Source organism: Ixodes scapularis, unplaced genomic scaffold (genome assembly GCF_016920785.2).
Source record: "Ixodes scapularis isolate PalLabHiFi unplaced genomic scaffold, ASM1692078v2 PGA_scaffold8__174_contigs__length_109621045, whole genome shotgun sequence".
In the NCBI taxonomy this organism is placed as follows: Eukaryota; Metazoa; Arthropoda; class Arachnida; order Ixodida; family Ixodidae; genus Ixodes; species Ixodes scapularis.
In genome coordinates, this window is record NW_024609883.1 from 107133851 (window position 1) to 107156514 (window position 22664).

The 22664-nt window shown below is 45.4% G+C and overlaps 1 protein-coding gene across 2 annotated transcripts; it reads left to right on the plus strand.

Annotated features, from left to right (window-relative positions):
- Positions 1-1771: 1771 nt before the first annotated feature.
- Positions 1772-19622, plus strand: LOC8033910 (putative deoxyribonuclease TATDN1). 2 transcript variants are annotated; one of them, XM_040205333.3, is made up of 11 exons: positions 1810-2025; positions 2123-2370; positions 3178-3242; positions 3886-3980; positions 4577-4640; positions 5564-5704; positions 8420-8589; positions 10044-10120; positions 17611-17681; positions 18350-18482; positions 19335-19622. In XM_040205333.3, exons 3-11 carry the CDS (start codon positions 3197-3199, stop codon positions 19471-19473), a joined length of 936 nt encoding a protein of 311 aa, XP_040061267.1. In that variant the 5' UTR covers positions 1810-2025; positions 2123-2370; positions 3178-3196; the 3' UTR covers positions 19474-19622. The 2 variants fall into 2 exon arrangements, with proteins under 2 accessions (XP_040061266.1, XP_040061267.1); XM_040205332.3 differs by having other exon boundaries at positions 1772-2370.
- The last annotated feature ends 3042 nt before the right edge of the window (positions 19623-22664 follow it).

The following is a 22664-nucleotide window of genomic DNA, read 5'->3' on the forward strand; positions in this document are numbered from 1 at the left end:
GCAGGCTCAGTGAATACTACCTATAAAGTGCCGAAAGCAGCAAAGGACCTAACGGCAGCACGTTCCCCTGAATGCCTTTGAAATAAACGCGGAAACATGAGTCTCAATCCGATTCTTTTAGTACATACACAGATAAATTTGCTTTCCACACTAGCCATCGTAGGTTTGATAAAACGACTGACGCGCATAATGATAGCTCACTGCACATAGTTGAATAAAGTTAGTGAAACATAAAGTCCCAAAATGTTGCGAATATGAAACGCTGGAAATCCTCTATTAACACAAAAAAAAAAAAGACATATTAGAGCGGAAAAGTGCTGCCACATCAAGGTCATTAAAGTTGAGTATCCCACCGTGCAAAGTAATTGTGACCTAATTTCACTTACTTCATAAACGTAATTTGTAACTGCAATCAGTTATTTATTTTTGTGCACTATGTAAGTTGTAACGCTAAACATAGGGTGCCTTCATGTGCGCTTTGCTTAGGGTGGAGACATCTGGCCATTTTGTCCCACACTTTTATCTTTCTTTTTTGTTCAGAAGCGCGTGAAAGAGCGTGTCCCTGCACGCGTTAGTGGCGCTGACTGTGCTATGGCGACATTTTGTTTTCGTCGATTTCTTTGTATTTTTCCCGTGAGCGCGTGCTGTCGGCATCGGGTACTACAAAGGGTGGCATCACCCTAAACAGAAGGACATTAGGGAGTTTTAGTAGATCGTTCCCATGACTCCGATAACGATACCCGATACACGGCCACCGCCTCCCTTGTGCATGCATAATATCGTTATCGGGGCTATCGGAGGTATCGGAACGATCTACTAAAACTCTCTATTGAGGCACCCTAGCTAAACATATTATGCTGTAGAAAAAGAAACACCTTTGAAACAAAAAAGTTGTAACTGTAACTAAATTACCTTGTCGCGAATGGGGGCATGCGAAGCTTACGTGTCTCGCCTCTTCCACGTTTTCTTTTGAAATGCATAGTCATCATAATTATCATTTATACCCTCATGTCCATATGCTATACACGATTCATGTTCATCTTATAGTCTTATTCGATCCTTTCTTCAATCCTTGTTTCTGCAATAGTTTATGCACTTGGCGCATTTCGGCCCCGGTAGCTCTCGCGTCATACAACTCATTTTCCACGTTCTCGTCGTTTTTTCGAACGCTACGCACGCATCTTTGTCGCTCTATAGCGCGCCTTGAACATGGACGGTGGGCCGCCATGCATTGATATGCGAATAGGAGATGCCAACATCAGAAGGTAAGACCCACAGCCGACAGTGAAGACCGCGTCTGGTTGATCTAGTCCCGGGCTCGGGAAGGGCCTTAGGTGAGCACTCACCGACGTGTTGTGCGTTGTCCTGTTCTTCTATTTCCCCACTCTCCAGGATAAAAAAATAAAAAAGTCACTTTTTTCCGCAGATGGTGATGGTCACTGAGGGAGCAGTGCTCCGCTGGCTCCGCTTGGTAACTGACACCAGCATCTCTACCTGTAGCAGCTCCGCAAGCTACCAGCACTACCAGCTTGTTCGTGCACGTAGGGTTGGGGAAAAGCCTTTCGGCTTTTCGGGTTCAAACTTGAGGTCTCGAAAAGCGAACATTCTTTAAAACTTTAAAGTAAACATTTGAGAGAAATCTCTCCGGTTAGAGAAACGATAGATAGATAAATAAACAAATAAAATGCTTTTCAAAAGCCGCGCTCTTTTCGAAACGAGTGGGAGAACTACGGGGAAATGTGAACGAAGACATCAGGCTACTATGGGCAACGGCTAAAAGAAAACTTCAAATCCAAGTCAAGCTCGCTTGGATACCGATTCCGCCGGTTACCTCGGTCCCCTCGGTTGTATGTCGACCCGCGCCGGCCGATGTCGTATGATATTATCATTTGTCCCGACCAGCAGCATCAATATTAAAAATGACACGCTGGATGTTCAGATTAGCAACGCCGCTGGCTTGCGAGAGTGCCACATAGTGAGGTTCACTTCCGAATCAACGGGACAACGGTTTAGTTCAATCGCAAGGTCCGTGCGATCAACGTGTCGCCCGTTGCCGCCTACCCGCACGCTCCCTGGCCAGCCGATGATGACAGCTGTTTCGCACGTGTCCGTGCATTGACAGGGAGGCGCGGTCCACAGTCTTCGCTGGTCGGAACTGCCGTTCTTTTCGCGGCCCACTTCCTGGTCTTTGACCGGAATCGGACCCGAGCCTGAGCCCCGCGTCCAGAACCCGTTTCGTTTCCGGTGCCTTTTGACGCTGCTCATAACGGTACTCGATCGGCAGCTGGGGTGGGGTTTACGTCGGGTGTGCCGGGCTCCCGACGCATCATTCGGTGGCCGGTGACCCACGGAACAGCGCGCACGCCGCAGGTAGGTGCGCCTTGCTGCCGGAGACAGTTCGGGACTGTGCTCCAATTCACTTCGTGTGCGCGAAGCCACAGGCGCGATCGTCTAGCTGCTCTGAACGACGTTCGCATTGCACGAGCGTGCGTGCTTGGCAGGGAACCTTAAACGCTGGAGCTCGCAGCTTCTGCTACACTCGCGCTTCAGAGTGTGCATAGTCTAGCGCGCTTTGGGCCGTGAACTTGGGGTAGGACATCGTAAAAAAAACTTGAATTGTTTGCCCATTCATGCAGCCTACCTCGTATTTTATTATATGTCAAGATTTCTTCCTTGGTCATTTGGTCTACATGTGTACACATCCCAGCTTTCACACTTCTGATTAAAAAAAAATAATTAGCATGCAAGCTATGAACTTAAGCTAGCTGAGGTTATGTGAGGTGCCTCCACGCCATTTCTGTTTTTATTTAGCTTACGTAAAGATTTAAGGAAGTAGGGACTCGATAAAAGTTTTTGTTTGCTAGTGTAAGTCTGTAATGTCTTCGTCAACCTTAATATTTTAATTTCTAAGCTACTATAAAGGCAAGACATAACCCTTAATCATACATTTTTCTTTTCTTCTTTTTCTGATCTACAAGAATGCATCTAGGTCGTATATTTGTTAGTTGTAAGAAGTTTACCTACCAAGTTTTTTGCAGCACATATTGAGGTGGTTTGAAACTTGAATGCATATAATGTGGGTGTGCAGTAAACCTGCAATCCAGTAACAGTCATATATGGTGGTGCGCTACAAAATCGGTTACCCCCGTATATTTTGTATTTTTTTTTTTTTACCAGACAGGAAGTGACGGCAGCCATGGCTGCCAGGCGTCGTCTTATTGACATTGGGGCAAACCTGACTGGTGAGTAAGAGCTTTGCTTGAGGAGATTGTCAGTGGACTGTTATGCATCGTAGCGATATGCCTTGTACCTGTAGCAGCCATGTTGGTGACTAACATCCGCAAGCAAACTTGCTAGATGGCACGAGACGGAAACTTTACAAACGCATTCTAAAGGCTGATTCACACATTTGCAGCTGCTTACAACAGTGTGCCTCACAACCTCTTCAAATCTCTTACGACGAGAAAACACTGGTACCATCTATTAGTGAGCTATTGAACGTAGTGCCCATATATTTCCTATTTCTTTCCTCCATTATTCTTCCCTTTTTGGCTTGAATTTTTTTTTTTTTTTACAATGTTATAAACAATCATTTTTCATAGATCGCTAGTGTGCATACATTTGATCTTACAAATAATGCAAAATCTTCACCCCAGTGAAATGCAGTTCCATGGTCACCTCATAGATGGCGCCAGTTTGGCAGTGTGTTTTCTCGTCGTAAGTTATCATAAGGACTCGGTCGTAAGCGAATGCAAGTGTGTGAACCACCCTTCAGCTCTTTTTGTGCAAAGTGCGACAGATCATAAACATCGCTTCATTTTCCTTGAGGTCCATCACCTCCAGCTCCTGCCTTGTGGAGCTGCTGTCTTTGCACTTGCATTCCAGATCCCATGTTTCGAGGAATCTACAATGGCTCGCAGAAGCATGTCGACGACCTGCAGGAGGTTCTAAAGCGAGCCGCTGCCAATGGTTTGGACAAGGTGATGACATTCAAGTCTGCTGGACTATAACTTCACTCGATTCCCAGCTTATTTGAAGTTACCCTTATCCTTTCTAAAGTGCACCTTTCTGAGCTACGGAATGTTGTCTGTTTTGCTAGAAGTAGAAGACTCTGTTCACCTTTAACTTGAGACAATAGCAGATGCCACAGGCATGAGATTTAGATAATTGGTGGTGTCTGTGTTCATATCGAATATGCGAGACATGCATACCTCGCTCGAGTGTTCTACCAACATGAACTATTGAATATGAATGCCACAGTGTTTTCCGCTAATTTTCTACTCTCTAGCCCCTAAACGATAGTCTAACAGTTGTAGCCTTTGCATTTCCTTTGTCATATCAGTAGAGCGCTTTGTGCAACACATACACTCATGCACCTATGAGACTTGTGTCCTGCTGTCTATGGTTAGCTTTGCACTGGCAAGCCGGTCTATGGTTAGCTTTGCACTGGCAAGCCGGTCTATGGTTAGGTTTGCACTGTCCCAAAATGCAACATAATGAGAGACACACTGTCCGAGAGGATAGCTGTGCCACTTGTGTTCTAGGGCATCACAGCATGGAATTTCTTGTCTCCTAGGTGCTTGTGACAGGAGGCAGCTTGGAGGACAGTCGACAAGCACTGAACTTGGCAAGGACTCATGGTGAATGCCAGCTGCTTCAATTTTGTTTACTTCATAGCTATTTCCCTATTCTCAGAGACACATGCATTGCTAGAGGCTAAAGAAACAAACACTTTCCCTATCGTAAGCAGTGATAGAGAGTGCAGGCGAGCTGGTGATGAATGAACATCTTGTAGACCCTGAGATGGGGAGCAATAAAAAAATGGACGAAGACAATAAAATCTCAATTGAGATATTGTTGTCTTCTTCCGTTTTTTTATTGTTCCCCCTCTGAGGGTCTACAAAATAACACTTTCCCTGTTTGTTTTTTTTAATTCTTTTTTTATGAGAGTTAGTTTTTAGAGGTACATAGCTATTTATCATTACATCATAAGTTTCAACTCTAGAAACCAGAAGTTATGCGAGCTATTCATAGCTTCTCCACTTGTACCATGCTACCATCATAACCTAGATTATTTATGCAAAACTTAATAAACACACACAAAAAAAATGTTGACAGTGTGTAAATTAGGTTTATCTTCAATCTGAGTACTGGTCCCACAGCCACATCTTTAGGACCATGGGAGTTTCTAATAATTGAGCCCAAGCATCCCATTTACCCGCACCGTTATAAAATGCCCTCCCGCAATTTAGCTTTCAAAGCTGGAGAATAAGTCTGTAGCAACGCAAGATCTACTCAAGAAGCTGCCTCCAGCAGATGTGCAGCTCTGCACTGTGGCAGCGCTCCGCACCTGCCACAGCATTATCAAAAGTGGAAAGCTCGCACTGAAGGCAGAACTTCTACCGCAGATCCTATGTTGCAACAGCAGACTACAGGTGCTTCTCAGTGTGCAGCCGACGGTTGGTAGATTTCGCCGATCTGTCGCTGTACACTTTTTGCACCAGTGGATTATGCCTGGTGAGTTTTGCAGTGTGGCCAGAGTGTGTCCCCTGTTCCGGTGCAGACATGCTGTACAGCACGGTGGGCTGCCACCCGACCCGATGCCAGGATTTTGAGGCCGATCCCCGAGGCTACCTGAGCCAGCTGGAGTCCCTCGTCGCACAGGGCGGCAGCAAGGTGGTTGCCGTGGGCGAGATGGGCTTGGGTGCGTAGCCGTATTCCGTGAAACCTGCCTGTAGGGCCAGAGCACCCAGGGTAGCAGAGTAACTGAGACTCTTGAAATAACTCCACCTTAAGCTTTTTTGATAAACCATCTCTCCTATGTGCTTTTCGGCAAGCTTTAGATGAGATGCAAACTCACCGTTCACGTGACTCACATCAATCAATACTGCAGACGGGTGGGTCGTCTGCTGTAGATGCCTTCCCATGAAAAGTTCTTGACGCTGTCGATACGGCTCGACAGGAGGGCAATAATTATTATGGGTGCTCTCATTCAAACAATATTGCATCGGCAGTGACGATTTGTTTTCTGTCGCCACTTGGAAGTAGGTTGTTGCCATTAGTAGGGATTCCATTCAAGGCTATGCTCCAGTCACCCCAAAACTGACAGCTTTGGGGCAATCGTTTCTGACTGTATGATTAAAGTTCTGGCATGTATGCTTTGCTGACTAATGCAGTCATACGCAGCGAGGTGATTCATCACTTCCACCCCACAGTTGTTTTGAGGCGAATGGAGCATCAGCTCTTTGGTTGGTCTGGCAGACAGACCGACCAGCAGGGACATTTCCCATCTGCAGGGAAATGTCCCTGCTGTAAGAAATTTTTTGGAGCTGCTAGGGATCTGGGGAAAGACTTTCCTGCTTGTGGGTTCCCAGTTTGTAAAAAAAATTTACCGTAAAATACCGATCAAGCACCCGCCAAAATGATGGTGATAATCACGAAAAAATGGGGATGGGCGTTGATAGGCCCCGAGAGCGGAAAAGCAGGAGGAGCACATGGCGGGGTAAGCCCACGTTTGATCTGACAGGATGGCATAGGAGCAGTATAGGGGTCTGGTGGAACCCTTACGCGAGTCAGCGGCTTCGCACCTGCTCACTCGCGTAAAGCTTCACTGCTTTGCACTGGCGTGTTTGGAGAAGCAGTTTCTGTGCACCGGGTGGACCGCCCGGTGCACAGAAAGACTGGGAGAGTAGTATCCTTAAAAATGTTCCCCCCCCCCCCCCAAAACGGAGTTCTGGATCCACCCCTGTGCGGTGGGCACTCAATATGTCCTCCGCTTATTTTTCTAATGTAGCGGGTGGCTGCTTATTGCGATACGGGTGCACACTTGGTATTTTACAGTAGGTTGCAAGCATGCATTCACTGTGTGATGATGTCGCTCAAGAAGTGAGAGCATTGTGAAAACAAAAGACGAGTATTAATTTGTCTTTTTGAAATTCCAGAAGTGGAATTGTGAAGTGTACTTGCTAATGGAACTTAAGGCTGGTTCACACACTTGCGACTACTTACAGCTCAGTTCGTCATTCTTCCTCATATACATCAACGATTTACCCTCTCACATATCCTCAAAAATGTATTTATTTGTTGTCGACTGCATTATTTATCGATAAATTACTAGTGACTCTGACACTGACCTACTACAAAATGATAATAATTCTGTTTCTAAGTGGTGTGACTCATGGTCCATGGTACCCGACTGTAGTAAATGTAAAGTTATGAGAGTGTCCCGTTGTGCTTCATGTCAGCCCCATTATACGCTAAATACCCATCCTCTCGAATTAGTTGCGGCCTACAAGTATCTGGGAGTTAATATTACATCTAACCTTTCATGGAGAACTCGTATTGACTACACCATTAACAACGCTAATTGCAAGCTGTTTACTTGAAATAAATTTTTCTTTAACACCCCTGCCTTTAAAACTAATTCTGTATAAAACTCTCTTACAATCAAAGCTTGAGTATGCGCCTTCTGTTTAGAGCCCTGGTCACTGTATACTAACTGATTTGGTTGAAGCTGTCCAAAATTGGTCTGCTAGATTTATATCTTCTAATTACCGTCGAACAGACAGCGTAAGCATTATGAAATCTAATCTTTCTCTCCCTCAGTTATCAGCCGGTAGAAGTTTGTTTCATAGAAATTTATTTCACGAACAACACGCTGCGTAATAAGCTGATCATACGTAAGCTCCCCTTTAAGTTTCACCTGGACTCGACCATCAACAAAAAGTTGGCATCCCACATGCTCGTGCCAGCATCTTTCACAATTCTTTTATACCATCTGTATCATGTGACTGGAACCGCTTTCGTGCACCCATAGTCTCTATCATAAATCATGACATTTTTCAAAAAGCCTTAGAATGTATTTTTTTCCTAATTTACATCGATTGTATTTTCCTGTATGTGTGTCTGTGCTTTCAATAATTCCTGCAACCACTTCCCCCTCTGTAATGCTCACGCCCTGATGGTAACGTTAATAAATAAATAACCTGCGTGCCTTCAGTTTCATTACAAACTCGAGACGAGGAGCGATAAAAAAAAAAACTGACACAACACTGGCGCTCTTTGTCGGGTAGTTGTGGAACATTCACACTTACCGTATATTTCTTTTTTTTCATGCAACACTCGTTTTTTGTTGGCTCGAAAAACTTCTGACAATGTTATAACTGACAATTTCTCATACACAGTACATACATTCGATCTCGCCAATAGCGCAAAACCTTCATTCTCCCAAATGTAGTTTCAGGGTCACCTCGTAGATGGCGCCAGCGTGCCAGTGTGTTCTCTTGTCGTAAAAGATCTCAGGAACTCGATCCCAAGCAAACGCAAGTGTGTGAACGGGCCTTTGTGTAACTTCCAAGTCTAGGGATGGGGGGCATCAGAGTCTGGGTATATGAGGAAACACAAAATTCCATTGCCACAGACTATGACCGGCTGGAGTTCTGTGGCAAGGAGATGCAGCTGCGCTACCTGGAGCTCCAGCTGGGCCTGGCCCAGGTGTCCGGACTGCCCCTGTTCCTGCACTGCCGGAGGGCGGCTGCGGATCTTTTGGCGCTGTTGCGCAGGAACCGGACGCGCTTCTCGGCCGGCGTGGTACGTACCCAACGTTTATGCGTCTCTGAAATAGAGTAACTAAATACCGTTACTGCTTGCTCATAAAGCGACTTGGCGCATTCGTTGCTGCGATTCAAAAGGAATGTGTAGCCTCAGCTTGAAATTGTAATGAATTATTTTCTCGTTACTTCGTTATATCACGAAATCCTCCCGAAAAATTGGTGCCCGCACTTGGCTCGCTGAAATTGTTTTGTTAGTGGGTTCAGCCTGGGGAAACTTGACGAATTCGAAACTCAAGTCCGTCCGGGCAAAGGAAAAGAGGTGCCCTCTGTTTTCAAATTGCCAGTCATGTATAGTAGCCACCATTAACAGAGATCAAAAAGGCTCGAGGTATACCTAAGCACTTCTTGCGAGTTGTGAATGCGAAAGCATGCAAGGCGCTCGTCCACTTCCTTATTTCGTCTGCTGCATACTTTTTGTCACCGGCAGAACGAGCGCACTGTCTTCGGTGCGCTGACCTTGGGCGTGGAGCGGTGGAGCCGCTGCCTCGCGGACACGCAGCACCATGGGGTGATGGTCATTGAAACTGACGCAGCGGCCAATAGGAGCCTTATCGATGCGCGCCAGTCAATGAGACCGAAGCCGCAATCCATCTGCTTTACTGCGCTCCTTTAAGATCGGGGAAACTAGAGGCCGTTTGGCTAGGCTTTTTGCGTGGTTTCATAGCTGGGAGCTGGCTTGGAGAAAGCATTTAAGGTGCTGTTTGGGGCGGTTTCAAAGCTGATGACGTCGGCTCGCTCCGTGGGACGGTTAATGCGTTCGCATTAAAAGTCCTATTTGTTGTCTGGAGGTTTAGACGGTGGCAAGCTTGTTTGCCTTTGAAATGGTATTTGGTGTGACCGCTGTAGTTGGGCAGCTTGACCAACACAGTGCAATCACTAACCTGAAGTGTTAGAGCATGCCTCGTGCATTGGTGACTACACGACCGCATGCTGGTACGGTGCTCGTTTAGATAAACGTTTTGAAGTTTGGCTGCTTAAAAAATTTACCAGGGAAAGAATGGCAACTGAATCTTGCTCTTGGGGAACGTTGGAGCTGCCACTCTACACACAAAATGGTGACCCAAGATGTGTGCTTTGCATTAAGAGCTGGAGGGGGATCGGTGGCCGAGTGGGCTGAAGCGCACACCCAGCTCGATGCGCGTGGAGCGAAAGCTCGCGCTGCAGAACCCAGGGGTCCTGGGTTCGAGCCCCACCCCTGCCCGTTTCGATCTGGATGAGCATCGTACCGGCGTGCGGTCGTGTATCACTACTACGTGAGCACGTTAAAGACCCCAGGCTAGCGGTTGTGCTGCACTGGCTAAATTGCTCATCTACAGCGTGTGACTCGTCGCAACTTTAAATGGCAGACCAACTACACGCTGTATAAATATCCTCTCAACCCCAATTATTATTATTAAGAGCTGGACATTCTGTTTCTGCTTGCTCACTCAGGTTCACTCGTTTGATGGCACCAAGGAAGATGCGGCTGCATTTCTCGACTTGGGCCTCCATATTGGGATCAATGGCTGGTGGGTACCGAATCTCAATGGCCGTTGCTCATAATGCCCTGTAGTGTGCAATGCCATACAATAGGAGGTTATGGCCATGGGCGTACCAACCGGGGGGGCAAGGGGGGCACTTGCCCCCCCAGTTCTCAGAGTGGGGGGGCAAGGCATGCGTTTTGCCCCCCCTGAAACGGCCGCCACTGGGCAGAGCAGACACAGGCCGGCGGCGCCCAAGGAATACCAAGGGCACTGCCCCCCAACCCGCGCCGGCATATTTTTAACGCGCAGGCGATACAAACCCTAGCAACGGTGCTCACGCACGCCGGATTGGCTGGTTTGTGGAGCCTTGCCCCACGAACAAGGCTACACGGTAACCTAACGGAATCCATCCGCGAGACATGGGCCGGACGGGCCGTCCAGACCAGGACTTAGGCCCTTACACAAAATAAAGTTTTGCTTGCTTGCTTGGAGATAGGCGCTGCCGCCGTCAACATAGGCAGCGGATGCAATGCGAGTTTCCGAAGAGGTAGCGTAACTTAGTGGTGAGATGTCTGCCTCATACGTGTCAGACCCGGGTTCTATTTATGGTGTGGGCCGGCTTACTTCTTTTTATTTTTTTTCTCGAACATTTTGTTTTGTCGAGGCATTTGGCGATATTTACATTTCTTTTTTACCATTAACACTAAAAAAACTAATGTTTTTGACGAAACATCGCTAAACTAAATCGTATCGACTCTATTTACGGAAGTGCATGGGGGGCAGCGGGGCTTGGGCTGCCGACCGGACGCCGCAAAGCGGGGGGGTGGGGGGGCAAGTTGGGTTAATAGATTTGTAATTAGCAGCCGCACACCGTCACCGCGAAGCGGCGTGAACGCAGGCGCGGGGGTGGGTTAACGCGCTTCGAGTGATACACGAGCAGCCCATCCGGCGTGAGCGTCGTTGTTAGGGGTTCTATCGCCTGCACCGTAAAAGGAGCAGTGTGTGCACCTCCTGTAGTGGGCAAGAATTCCTACATTGGAGAGAAGCGGGGACAAGCCCTTTCTTCAAATGCGTCAAGTCTCCTTGAGCTTCGGAATACAAAGAAACGCCACTATTCGGAGCTAATCCCACAGTTACTCGACCTCTCTTGCGTCGTGTCTGTTCGCTCCCCGCGCCTCGTAGCAATGTTGTTGCAGTGGGGGGTCTCGTTAAAATTTTGGGGTTTTTTGGACTATCTAAATCACTTTCTTCCTCCCCATCCCCCCCTTTTCTACTCCGCATGCTTCCCCCTCTGCAAATATCAGCTGACCTTCCGACATCTTTTCTGTGTTGATAGGCAAAACAACCACTAAAATTAGAAAGTAATTTGTAATTTGAGTGGAAGTCACTCGGAAAAGTAGTTAAAGTAAACTACGAATTACTAGAATATAAATGTAATTAAAATTTACTAAACTACCCAGAAAAGGAGTTAAACTACAGTAACTTGAGTAAAGTAGTTGAACTACGTACAAGTCTGGCCCGGCAGGCGCTCTGCGTAAGGGTTTTCACCTATCTGCCTAGCCCCACACACCATCACATGGGCCAAGAAAGGTGTAGTTTTACTGCAGAGGAGAAATCAGCAGGGTCCAAGATGGTGACAATGGAGGATGGGGGACTGTTCCAATGGCTGATGGCTTGAGAAAGGAATGACCAATTGAAAGCGTTAGTAGAGTCAGAAATGTGCTTGATGGTGCAGACGTTGTTGAGGCGAGAAGATGTTCGGTCGGGGGGTAATAACAAAGTGGTTTTGAGGTCGGGAATGTGGTAGTAGATTTTGTGAATAAAGCACAGCTGAGAGACTTTTCTGCGAAGCTGCAAAGAGGACATGGTTAGTTCAGTTTTTAGCGCTGAGACACTGAAAAAAAAAGTCATAAGTGGATGAAATGAAGCGAGCAGCTCTGTTCTGAACTGCCTCTACAGGGTATTGATGAGGTACAGTCGATGGGTATTCCAGATGGTTGAAGCATATTCTATTTTTGGTCTGACGTACGTGTCCAAGGTTAGCTTACGAACAAAGGGTGGAGCCCTTTTTAAGTTACGTCTGCTTAGTCCAAGAGTTCCAGATGAATCGGCAGTAATGACTTCAATGTGGTTATCTTAGGGAAGGTCAGATGTTAGTCTTACACCAAGGTATTTATGCACAGTAGCGGTCTCAATCAGATCGGAGTACAAGAAGTAATTAAATGACAGTGTTTGTTTCTTTTCTTGGTGAAGTGGATTAGTTTGCGTTTATACTTGTTTAATGACATAATCCACTCTTTGCACCAATTGTTAATTTTCTCTAGATCTTCCTGAAGCTGGTTATTATTTTGCACACAAGTTGCTTTGTTATGGATGACGCAGTCGTCGGCGAAAAAGCGGTTTTTTGAAGAAATCCCAATGGGGATGTCATTAATAAATATTAAAAAGAGTAAGGGCCCAAGTACGAACCCCAGGGGAACACCAGGGCCCGTTTGCTCGAAGCACTAACCGCGGCTAAAGTTAGCCGCTGTACCTAGGAGAGGGATTTTGAGATCACGTGACTGGCTCGGTAGGGATGCGGGGAAACATGGCGGTGCCTCAGTGAGTGAGCGCCGCTCGCTTTGGAACTAATATGAGTCGTGGCTGCAATATCGGGCGCGTTAGTCAGCAACGAATGGTGCAGGAGGCTTTCGCTTTGCCTTACCTCACTTAGACCGCAAAGCATGAGCAATTACATCGCCGCATTTTTTAGATAGTGTTTCGATTATGGGCACTTTTAAGCCTAAATGACCGCGATAATTGTCGGCATAGCAACGTCCTTGGAAAGCGGATTGTTGATAGCACACAAAAGCAGACGGCGTTCCAACAGACCTTTTTTCTAAATTATCCAAGCACCGAGGTGCATGCTACGACTGTAGTTGCACGCGTCGCACGTGCTGGCGTCTGCAGGCAGCAGTAACCATTCTAAAGCAAAAAGTATAGAACAAAGTTTGCCTTGCACGCGCGTTCGTTAAAGCCTTATTATGATTTTTTACTTCAAATCTTTTATAAGAGGAAGGCCAGCGCGCGTGAACCGTACAATTACACTTCCAGCGTTCTCCTCGCGATGCTTGGATAATTTAGAAAAAAGTCTGTCGGGACGCTGTCTCCTTTTGTGTGCTATCAACAACCAGCTTTCCAAAGACGTTGCCATGCCGACAATTATCGCATTCATTTAGGCTTAGGAATGCCCAGAATCGAAACACTATCTAAAAAATGCGGCGATGTCATTGCGCATGCTTTGCGTTTTAAGTGAGTTAAGGCAAAGCGAAAGCCTCCTGCATTATTCGTTGCTGACTAACGCGCCCGATATTGCAGCTACAACGACATATTAGTTCCAAAGCGAGCGGCGCTCACTCACTGAGGCACCGCCATGTTTCCCCGTATCCCTACCGAGCCAGTCACGTGATCTCCAAATCCCTCTCCTAGGTACTGCGGCTAACTTTAGCCGCGGTTAGCGCTTCGAGCAAACGGGCCCAGGAGATACATTTATTAAGGAAGATTCATGATCATCATGGACGTGACCTGTACACGGGAAAAAAGAAAGTCACGAATCTATGCAAACGGTTATTTGGTCGAGGCAAAAAGATGATAGTTTAGAAAGAAGGCGTTGATAAAAAACACGGCCGAACGCTTTGGAAAAAAAAAAAAAAACTGCGTCAGTTTTTTTCATTTTAAGGTTCAAGGTTCAAGGTTAGTGTGCAAGTCATGGATGAAGTCGCAGAGTTGTGTTTCGCAGGAAAGTACAGTCTCCGGCGATATGAAAGACCCACTGGGAGCGCGTGGCCGAGGCGGTGGCTGGTGGGGGCGCTGCGAGCGCTCCGGGCAGTTCCATTCTGCTTCGAGGGGAGGACGCTCATTCGGCACTCGGCACAAACTGATAAGCGCGTTTCGCTTTATCTGAGCCCGAGTGAGCGTCCTCCCCTCGAAGCAGAATGGAATTGCCCGGAGGGCTCGCAGCGCCCCCGCCAGCCACCGCCTCGGCCATGCGCTCCCAGTGGGTCTTTCATATTGCCGGAGAGTGTACCTTTTTGAAAACCGTGCTGCTGTTTAAAGAAAAGAAATGGGATGATAGGTGCCTCATGATATTGGAGTAGAGGATATCCTCAAGTAGTTTGCAAGAAATTGAAGTCAATGAATTAGGGCAATAATTAGATGCGGAAGAGCGGCTGCCCTGTTTAAAGACTGGGAATTACCCTTCCCACCTTTTGGTCAGATGGAAGGCACCTTTGAGATAAGGACTGAATAAAGATAAGTTTTAAATACTCACTCGAAATAACACTGGTGTTTTTTTTAAATTTTAGAGTTGATGTTATCGGTTCCAGCGGACGAAGTAAGTTTTAGTTTATCAATCAATGTTATAATACCGGCGGAGTTAACGTTAATAGGATGCATGCGCTCGTAAAGCTCTTCAGGGACAGTGGGGACGGAGTCCAAGCACTTGTTAGTAAACACTGATGAAAAATATTCGTTAAACACAGAACTATCATGGTCGACGTTGCACATCCGACCATTCCTAACTCTCCCCATCTTCCTAAACGTCCGTGTGTGTCCGAACACCAGAAACCGGAATTTTAAAGGTTAAAAACGGCACGTTGCGAATATGGAACGCGCACTTTCATGCAAAGCTGACGTCAAGTGACTCAAATTGAAAAACATGCATATTTACAATATTGTTATCTCTTCTGGTGAAGGCTCAGCAACTGTTGCATCCGTTTTCGCGCACGAAACGGCGACTACCAGAGAAAGTAAGAACGCAGTGATTGCCTTTATTTTAACAATGTAAACACACTTGCAGGCGTGCGCTGATGAAGCCTCAAAATCAAAGCTCTCGTAGTGTGATTCGTGACTGTGCCGGCTACTACCCAACCTCGTTGTCACGCCACTTTCTGGAAGCATACACCAAAATTACAAGTAAACACACAAAAGCGACATCGATACAATTATCTTCTAGAATATCACCTTATTTAGTCATAACTCTTTCAATAGGCACTACAAGTTGTATTTATTTTAAGAAGAAGAAGCAAAATTTTTTTCGTGAGAAAAAACAAAATATCAATGTTAAGTCTGGTAACGTTGTAATTTTGCCGAATCATTGCCAAATCTTTAGAAAAGTTGGACAAAAGTTGCGCCGAATTTTCGATTTGGGGGGGGGGGGGGGGGGGGGGAGAGGGTCTGGTTTGCCCCCCCACTCAAAAACAAGTTGGTACGCCACTGGTTATGGCACAGACGAGTTGGTGATGGTTGAGCATTATTAACTAAAACTTTGAGACTGGGGCGAGAAGGGACGGACAAACACAAAAGCTTTGTTTGATTTACCAGCACCTCCTGCACCGGTGCAGAGAAGTGTGGTTAGGTGTACTTCTGATCGTATCTCGACCTACATATCGGAAGTACACTGCCTTCCACTTTTTTGCACCGGTGCAGGAGGTGCGAACAAATCGAACAAAGCTAAAGTCTCAAACACAGCTAATTTTTATTAGACAGATGTTTCTGCTTATACAGGCTTCAGGCTCCACAAAAAAGTGAAGTGAAGGAGAAAAAGAGAAAGGGGGATGGGAGAATTTGAAACACTCTTTCCACAATAAACAGGGAGGCAGTGACGACCGTTCGGAAACAATACAACAAAAAAACCTTTCCACGAAAGAACCGAAAAGCAGTAGCCTCCTGAACACCACTTTTCACAAACATTTTTTCCAAGGGCAGTGACCACCTTAATAAACAGGAAACACGTCTCAGATTTTGATCTGGAAGCACTCAAACACACACAGGGTTTTGCTGACAGCACAGACCAAATAAGAAGAAGTAAACTAAATAAATAAAAAAAAATAAAAGTGGCCTTGAAAAAACAAACTTGTTTTGAACCAGGAAAATAGCAACAACACCTGCTAGAACGTGAGGAGAAGTTTTACCAAACACCGAGGGATCAAATTTGAAGGAATCTTCTCAGTTCTGAGTGAGAGAGGTTTTAAGCATTCCCATGGTTCATGATAGTTATAGATTTCTTTACCAAACGTTTTCAATCATTTTTTTTGTTAAGACTATTGAGGTTGAATGCCTTAAAGGCAGGTCATTATTACACTTAATTACATGTTTCGATACTTCCGAGTATGGATCTTTGTTTTTGACACAGCATTTGCGTTCGGTGAGACGATCGTTGAGACAGCGCTTGGTCTGTGTAATGTAGCATAAACCACAATTGAATGGGATCTTGTATATTACTCCTGACATGGAACTGACTTTTTTTTGCTATATTTTCTAGTGCAGCCAGCTCTGGCGAAAGCAAACGGAGTCATTCGACTAGGTTGGTAGTCATTGCTGAGCACTGTGCTAGAACCGTACCTGTTGCCAATGGATCTAAAATTATGAAAAACCTGGTGACAAAACGGAAGAACCGCACACTTTGTGGGTTTAAGAATATTTGGGAATATTTTTAACGGAAATTAGGACAACAATTGTTTGACCAAAACGGTCAAACAGGTGCTGAAGAGCAATCCTAGTAAAGTGAGAACATGTCTTTTTCAGAATGCTTTACTGACTACATTGCAAACAATGCCAGCTTTTACGTGTTTAGAGTGGCAACTACGAAATAGCAGGAGTGGTTTTGCAGTTAGCTTGCCATTTTCCCAGCACAAAGTGGAAGCATGTTTCCGCTGTAGATCTAGAAATTGTAAGCTACCACTTTCCGGTCTACCTACAAAGAAGTTTAACTCCAGAAAACTGTTATAAACAGTGTTTTGAAGTGAAGTTGCAAACATAAAATCAGTACTGCAGAACAAGAGGTAGTCAATGTAGTGGCTTACAAGGACGTTGTAAAGGAAATGATTCCGGATGAGATCATGCAGCTTTAGATCTACAAAACTTGGATAAATTTCCAACAGAACTTGGGCAACTGCCGAGTCGACATATTCCTCGTTTCTGAGTGAAATTTCATTCATTGTGGTGAACTGTGGTTCGACACAGTGAACACAACTCAAGAATCTTGAGGATTTTTTAGTTTTAGGGTTTAAAGCATATGTAAGCAGAATTGTTTGTCAAGTAAAATGCAGCTGTGTTTGAGACTTTGGTTTTGTCCGTCTTTTCTCGTCGCATTCTTGAGGTTTAAGTCAATGAAGTTTGCAATCTTTTGGAAAATTGATATTCAATATGCCCTCAAACTATTAGTAGTAGGCTTTACACAAATTTTATGTAGATTATATGAACTAGTTGGTGGACATTAGCCAGGTAGGAAACTCCCAACATTGGGATTTGCTTCCACACAGCTCTCAACATGCCTCATTTATGGGGAAATAAGTGGCATGCATTGAGCTAGTAATTAATACACGCTGGGTATTTGTGCCACGTGTAGCTTGTATTAAGTCGCACGCACTGGTAGACGAAGCTGTCGGCATGCGGAGTTGCGAGGCGTGGAGTCCGAGTGGAACATATGGGGACCTTGAACTGGAATGTTTTCTTCTTACCTTATGTACTTTCCCTCTTAACTTGTTGAGAAACAGTTCACTCAAGACAAAGGACAATCTGGAGGTTGCAGCCACCATTCCCACCGAGAGACTGCTCATTGAAACAGGTGAGGAGGTTTTGTCTGGGCAAGGGGGGCATTTGAGGTTATGAGAACTTGTCGGGCTTCGGCCTATGATTGTATATATGGGAAATGCAAGCTGACCATAATGGCATGAAAGAGGGAAAAGGGTATAATGCTAACTGGCGGTGACACGGATATGTGAAGTGTTCAAAGGAATGAATAAAGAGCGACAAAAATGGCTTCTTGCTGGTGGCTGTTCCATGAACTTAGTCCTCAAATTTGCTTAAACATATGTTGCTGGCTAGCATTCTCAAATGGCTGTGAGATGGTTGCCTTTAGAATGAAAGGCGCTTGTGTCATTGAGTCAGAATTGTTCTAATGAAGGCACAGGAAAGGTAAATAAGTCTGGTCATCCACGCAAACAATTGGAGGGCTTGGGACACGATAGTGGAGACCCCTGAAACGTCAATTCTGAGAAGACTGCTTAGACCTAAATCTTAAACCAGCTCGAGTCTTTTGCATTACGCAACTTTCCCAGCATTGTGTTATCTGTGGCCACTCTAGCACCCGAGCCTCTTTAATACTCCTTCGAAGTCGTGGCCCCAGTTGACACCTTCTGCCCCAATTGTGGGACTTGTTGATGCCTGCGCCAGCTTCGGGCTCTTTGGTCAGTATGGGCATCCCGAGCTCATACGGGGCCCCGCCATGTGCAGACTGCCCCTGGTGCGAGGTGCGGCCAAGTCACGCCGGAGCCAAGCTGGTCAAGACGAGCTTCCCCTGCAAGAAGAAGGAACGCTTCGAGCCGGGCTTTATGGTCAAGGGACGCAACGAGCCTGCAAATCTCGTGTAAGGATCTAGTGGCAATGGTCGAGGCTCCTTCACACGCTCGCGAGACCTTACGACCGAGTGCCTTACGAGCTCTCGTGATCTCTTACGACGGGAGAACAGACTGGAGCCATTTATCGGGTAGCGGTGGAACAACCGCAATCCCTTCGCTCTAGTGAAATACAGTTCCAGTACCTCCCCATAGATGGCGCTAGTGGGCCAGTGCGTTCTCTCGTCACAAGAGACCAAAAGAACTGGATCGTAAGCGAATGCAGGTGTGTGACCCAGCCTTAATGTTGGTTCACACATTTGCGTCCGACCTCTTATGACGGGAAAACATGCTGGCACTTTGGTGCTGTCTATCAGGTAGCTTCTGGGCCGCCTGCCAGATAGGCGCATTCGCACACCTGCATTTGAGTCTTGATCAACTGCCTCGCCACCGCTGGTAACCTTTTGCAACAAGAGCATGCTGGCACCATCTGTCGGGTAGTCGCCCCTCCGAACCGTTTATAACCAGACTGAATCTTTTGCACTGTTTGCGAGGTGAAATATACGTGGTATTTATCAGAAATAGTCGTTTGTAACATTGTCAAAATTACTTCAATCTCACGGTTAAAAAATTACGTGTAAGAAAAGGTAAAAATATGTTTGTGGGTCGGAAGTGTTCCGGGGCTGCCCGATAGATGGCGCTAGTGTGCCAGCAGCTACGAGAGATCACAACGAGGCTAGATGATGTGTATCGAGCAGCCCTGATTTTACTCATTAATAAAACGTTTACCCACCAATTGTCTGAAATCACAACAGACCCAGCAGAATCGAACGCAAATGTGTGAAGTAAGAAGGAGTGAGCGAGTGTTTTTCTGTCCCTTCCAGGCAGATAGCGGAGATATTGGCGGGCGTCCGTGGCGTCGATGTGGATCAGCTGACCGCACAGATCTACGAGAACAGCATGCGGCTCTTCTTTCCCGGAAGCCCTCCCGCGCTCGAGCAAGCCCAACGACTCCAGTCTTGAGGGCAGCACCGGAGCAGTTGAAGACTGTTCCAGTGGGCAGCCTGGGTCACCCTCGTGCCATATCATGAGCTCTCTATACTATATGCTTGCGTCAATCTTTATGAAAGGAAATCGTACTGACTGAGAATAAATGCTTTTCTAAACTTCCAGTGCGCTCTGCATGTGGACTCCTACTGCAGGGGGTAAATTTTCTAGGGGCACGGAAATATTCTGGTAGTAAATACGTAGTGTTTTACCAAAACAAAGAGGATACGGTCCCAGAGGCTGTAAACCTGCCCAACCTTGAGCTACTGTAGGGCTCTACACCGACGTAGTGAAACTTAAAGGGACACTGACAGGGTATTTATAGTATCCTAGGTTTTTATTTCTACATGACATACGAAAGCCCAACTGCCCAAAACACAATTTGCGGCTCGAGATTCGTTTTCTTTCCATTCGAAAATCGCCGATCGAGAACTGGCCGGTTTAGTCGCGCTCACTATTTTCTCCGTGCCGTTTTCTAAGCCTTAGATATAAGCACCAAAGATAAAGTCATGGGTCTTTGTAAGTACACACTCAGTTTGATAGGCAAAAAATATGATACCCGGTGGTGGAACTGCTGTGTCATTTGCGTCAAACTGCGCCAGAACGAAGACCCTGCTAGCGCTGCTCCAAAGGCTGTATCTGTGCACAATTCGTGCCATATCTGCGCCAAAAAAGAGCTGGTCTCAAAAAGACAACTGAAAGGGGCTGGCACGTGGCATTCTTGGCGATACTACTGAAAATTAAGGAAGTACAGTTTTTTTTAATGCCAAAGTACTAGGTGCGAAGTGTAGAGCTGCGTGGATATTCATTTAATTTAATTTAATTAATTTGACCAGTTTAAAATGATGCGATTTTTGATATTCGCTTCAAAATTAACTGCTAGATTCGTACTTTTCGAAGTGTTGATCGCGGCGGATTAGCCCCCTTGAGTGCGCTTCTCCTCTCGCACGGGTGCACTGCGGAGAAGCTATACTTGCAGAGCTGACACCGCGATCTCGCGACTCGCTTCGCCGCAGCGCAGCTGCACTTAGGCGAAAAACACATCTGCGCGTTTAGTGTAATAAAATAATAATAAAAAAGAAACAAAAACAAAAAAGAACACGTTTTTGGTGATATCTATATTGCAGTAAAGTCTTTAAAATTTAACTGTGGCTTTTATGCAAGGGGATATGTTAGGCAGTGATGTTTTAGCAACGTGTGTTCATTACTTGTGGTTGTTTTGTCTTAATTCCGAAGAAAATATTTTTATATAACAAGATTTATAAATCTCCTCAATTAGGTATGGCGGGGCTCCCTTATAGGTTTAATTTTATATCAGGTCTGTCATTTACTTGCCATTCTAATGTAGGCATTGGACTGTGTAAGGCTACAGTCAATACTTATATCTTTTGTGGTGCGGGCAAAGGAGCAATACTTTTTGATTTTTTTTTGTTTAATTTTTTTAAAGTCTTTTTTTATATATTTTGTCTATAACTATAGCTAGATTAAATTGAACAGAGCTCATAAGTGGGCAATTAAAAGCTTGGGAACAACCTTTGACAGTTCAGCTGAATTTTCTTTTAAGCATGGTGTAACAGTAGTGAAAGGCATGGAGATAGGCGCAGCAACTATTCAATATAGCCCACTCCTAGTAATCGTAGTGTTCGGATCAAAAATGACCTCGGCGTAAATGCGTCTAGTTAGCTATGGCGGGATATAAGCGAACATTGCTGACTGGGAAGTAATCATCTTTGCTTCGTTGCCCCTCGCCGCGATAACAACTTTGGGAGAGACACATGATCTAAAAATAGAATTTTTCAAATTTTCTTGATTTCACACCGAAACTTAGCCCACTCTTTATTTTCAACCGATTTTCTTTCCATATTAGGTGGGCTATCTCTCGGGATTTTACGGTGTTCACTCTGAATTTGCTTCGAACCCAAAATCCATTATTTTCGCATGCCTAACGAAAAGTTATCGGTTTTTGTGCGAACAGTGCTCAGATCGATCTCATGAATAGGTAGCGCTACTCGTTGTGATCAGTTAGGGTAGCTATGCGCTCTGCTTAACTGCTCTAAGAACATACTGTAGGTAAAACAATATGTTTAGCCTACACCAACTAGCCCAGCTTTCAACTTTGGTGCTCTAAGAGCAGTAACCGGTTGAATACTAGCGAGGGCAGCGTGAGACACATTCAACACAAAAGTGCCCGTTTGATGTCGAACTTGCGACAATTACTTCACCATAATACAAACCCTACAAAGTGACCAAAACAGCTTTTTTTACGTCAAATACAAACCGAAGACGCCATTGGTACTCCTAATAGGTTAATTTAAGACACCTGCAAAATTACTGGCGTATGATTGTTTAATAAATACATATATGTAGTGGTCAAATCCCCTGTGGGCATGATACCTTAAATAGTCTCTCAACACTCAAACAACTGAAGTTTTTTTTTTCGCAGGCTAACTGTTGAATGCTCAAAATTGTCTGCTTCAAAAGTGGGAATCTCCGCTCCAAAACCTGTTGTTCCCTGCTACAAGAGCTACTCCAAATCAGTTCCACCACTGGATACCCATTTTTTGTGGCTTCTAAAAAACTGCAAATACGCTAATTAAAGAGAAAAAAAAAGTTTTACAGCCACGGGATTTCCGGTAACTTTCCCTTCCTCCATATTTCTTCTGACGCTGTAGCAAAATATTGATTGAGTAGTCTTCCGATACCATAATAAATCGCCTAACAAAAATTAAAAAAAAAGTTTTTTTTTTTGTTTTTTTTTTTTTGGGGGGGGGGGGGGGGGGGTGTCAGTGTCCCTTTAAAACTGAGCTACAAGGCTGAACACGTGTGAAAATATTTAAAATTCGAAAAAAAAAAATGGTAGAGGCACTCTTTCGTGGGGAGGTGTCAAGTTCACTGCGAAATAACTCTCGACGCCGAAGTGCGAGCATGCTGATATATTTAGAAAAAAAATTTGCTGCGATATGTAACGCTAAGACCGAAAATAACAGTTCACCACCATTGGTGGTATTGTTTGAAGTTGGGCGAATCAGTGCATGGCATTATTATGTGCAGACAATAACAGTCTTTTTGAATCGCAATTACACCAAGAAACAAAGTAGACTAACTTTGCATGACTTTGCAAGACCGAAATTAGTGGCGACGGAACGGTAAAGGGTGGGAGGGAGTCG

Coding starts and splice junctions, on each gene's coding strand:
- LOC8033910 (XM_040205332.3), top strand. CDS start 3,197: ATGGCTGCCAGGCGTCGTCTTATTGACATTGGGGCAAACCTGACTG. Junction 3,981..4,576: donor CTGCCAATGGTTTGGACAAG/GTGATGACATTC, acceptor CTTGTCTCCTAG/GTGCTTGTGACAGGAGGCAG. Junction 4,641..5,563: donor GAACTTGGCAAGGACTCATG/GTGAATGCCAGC, acceptor GTTCCGGTGCAG/ACATGCTGTACAGCACGGTG.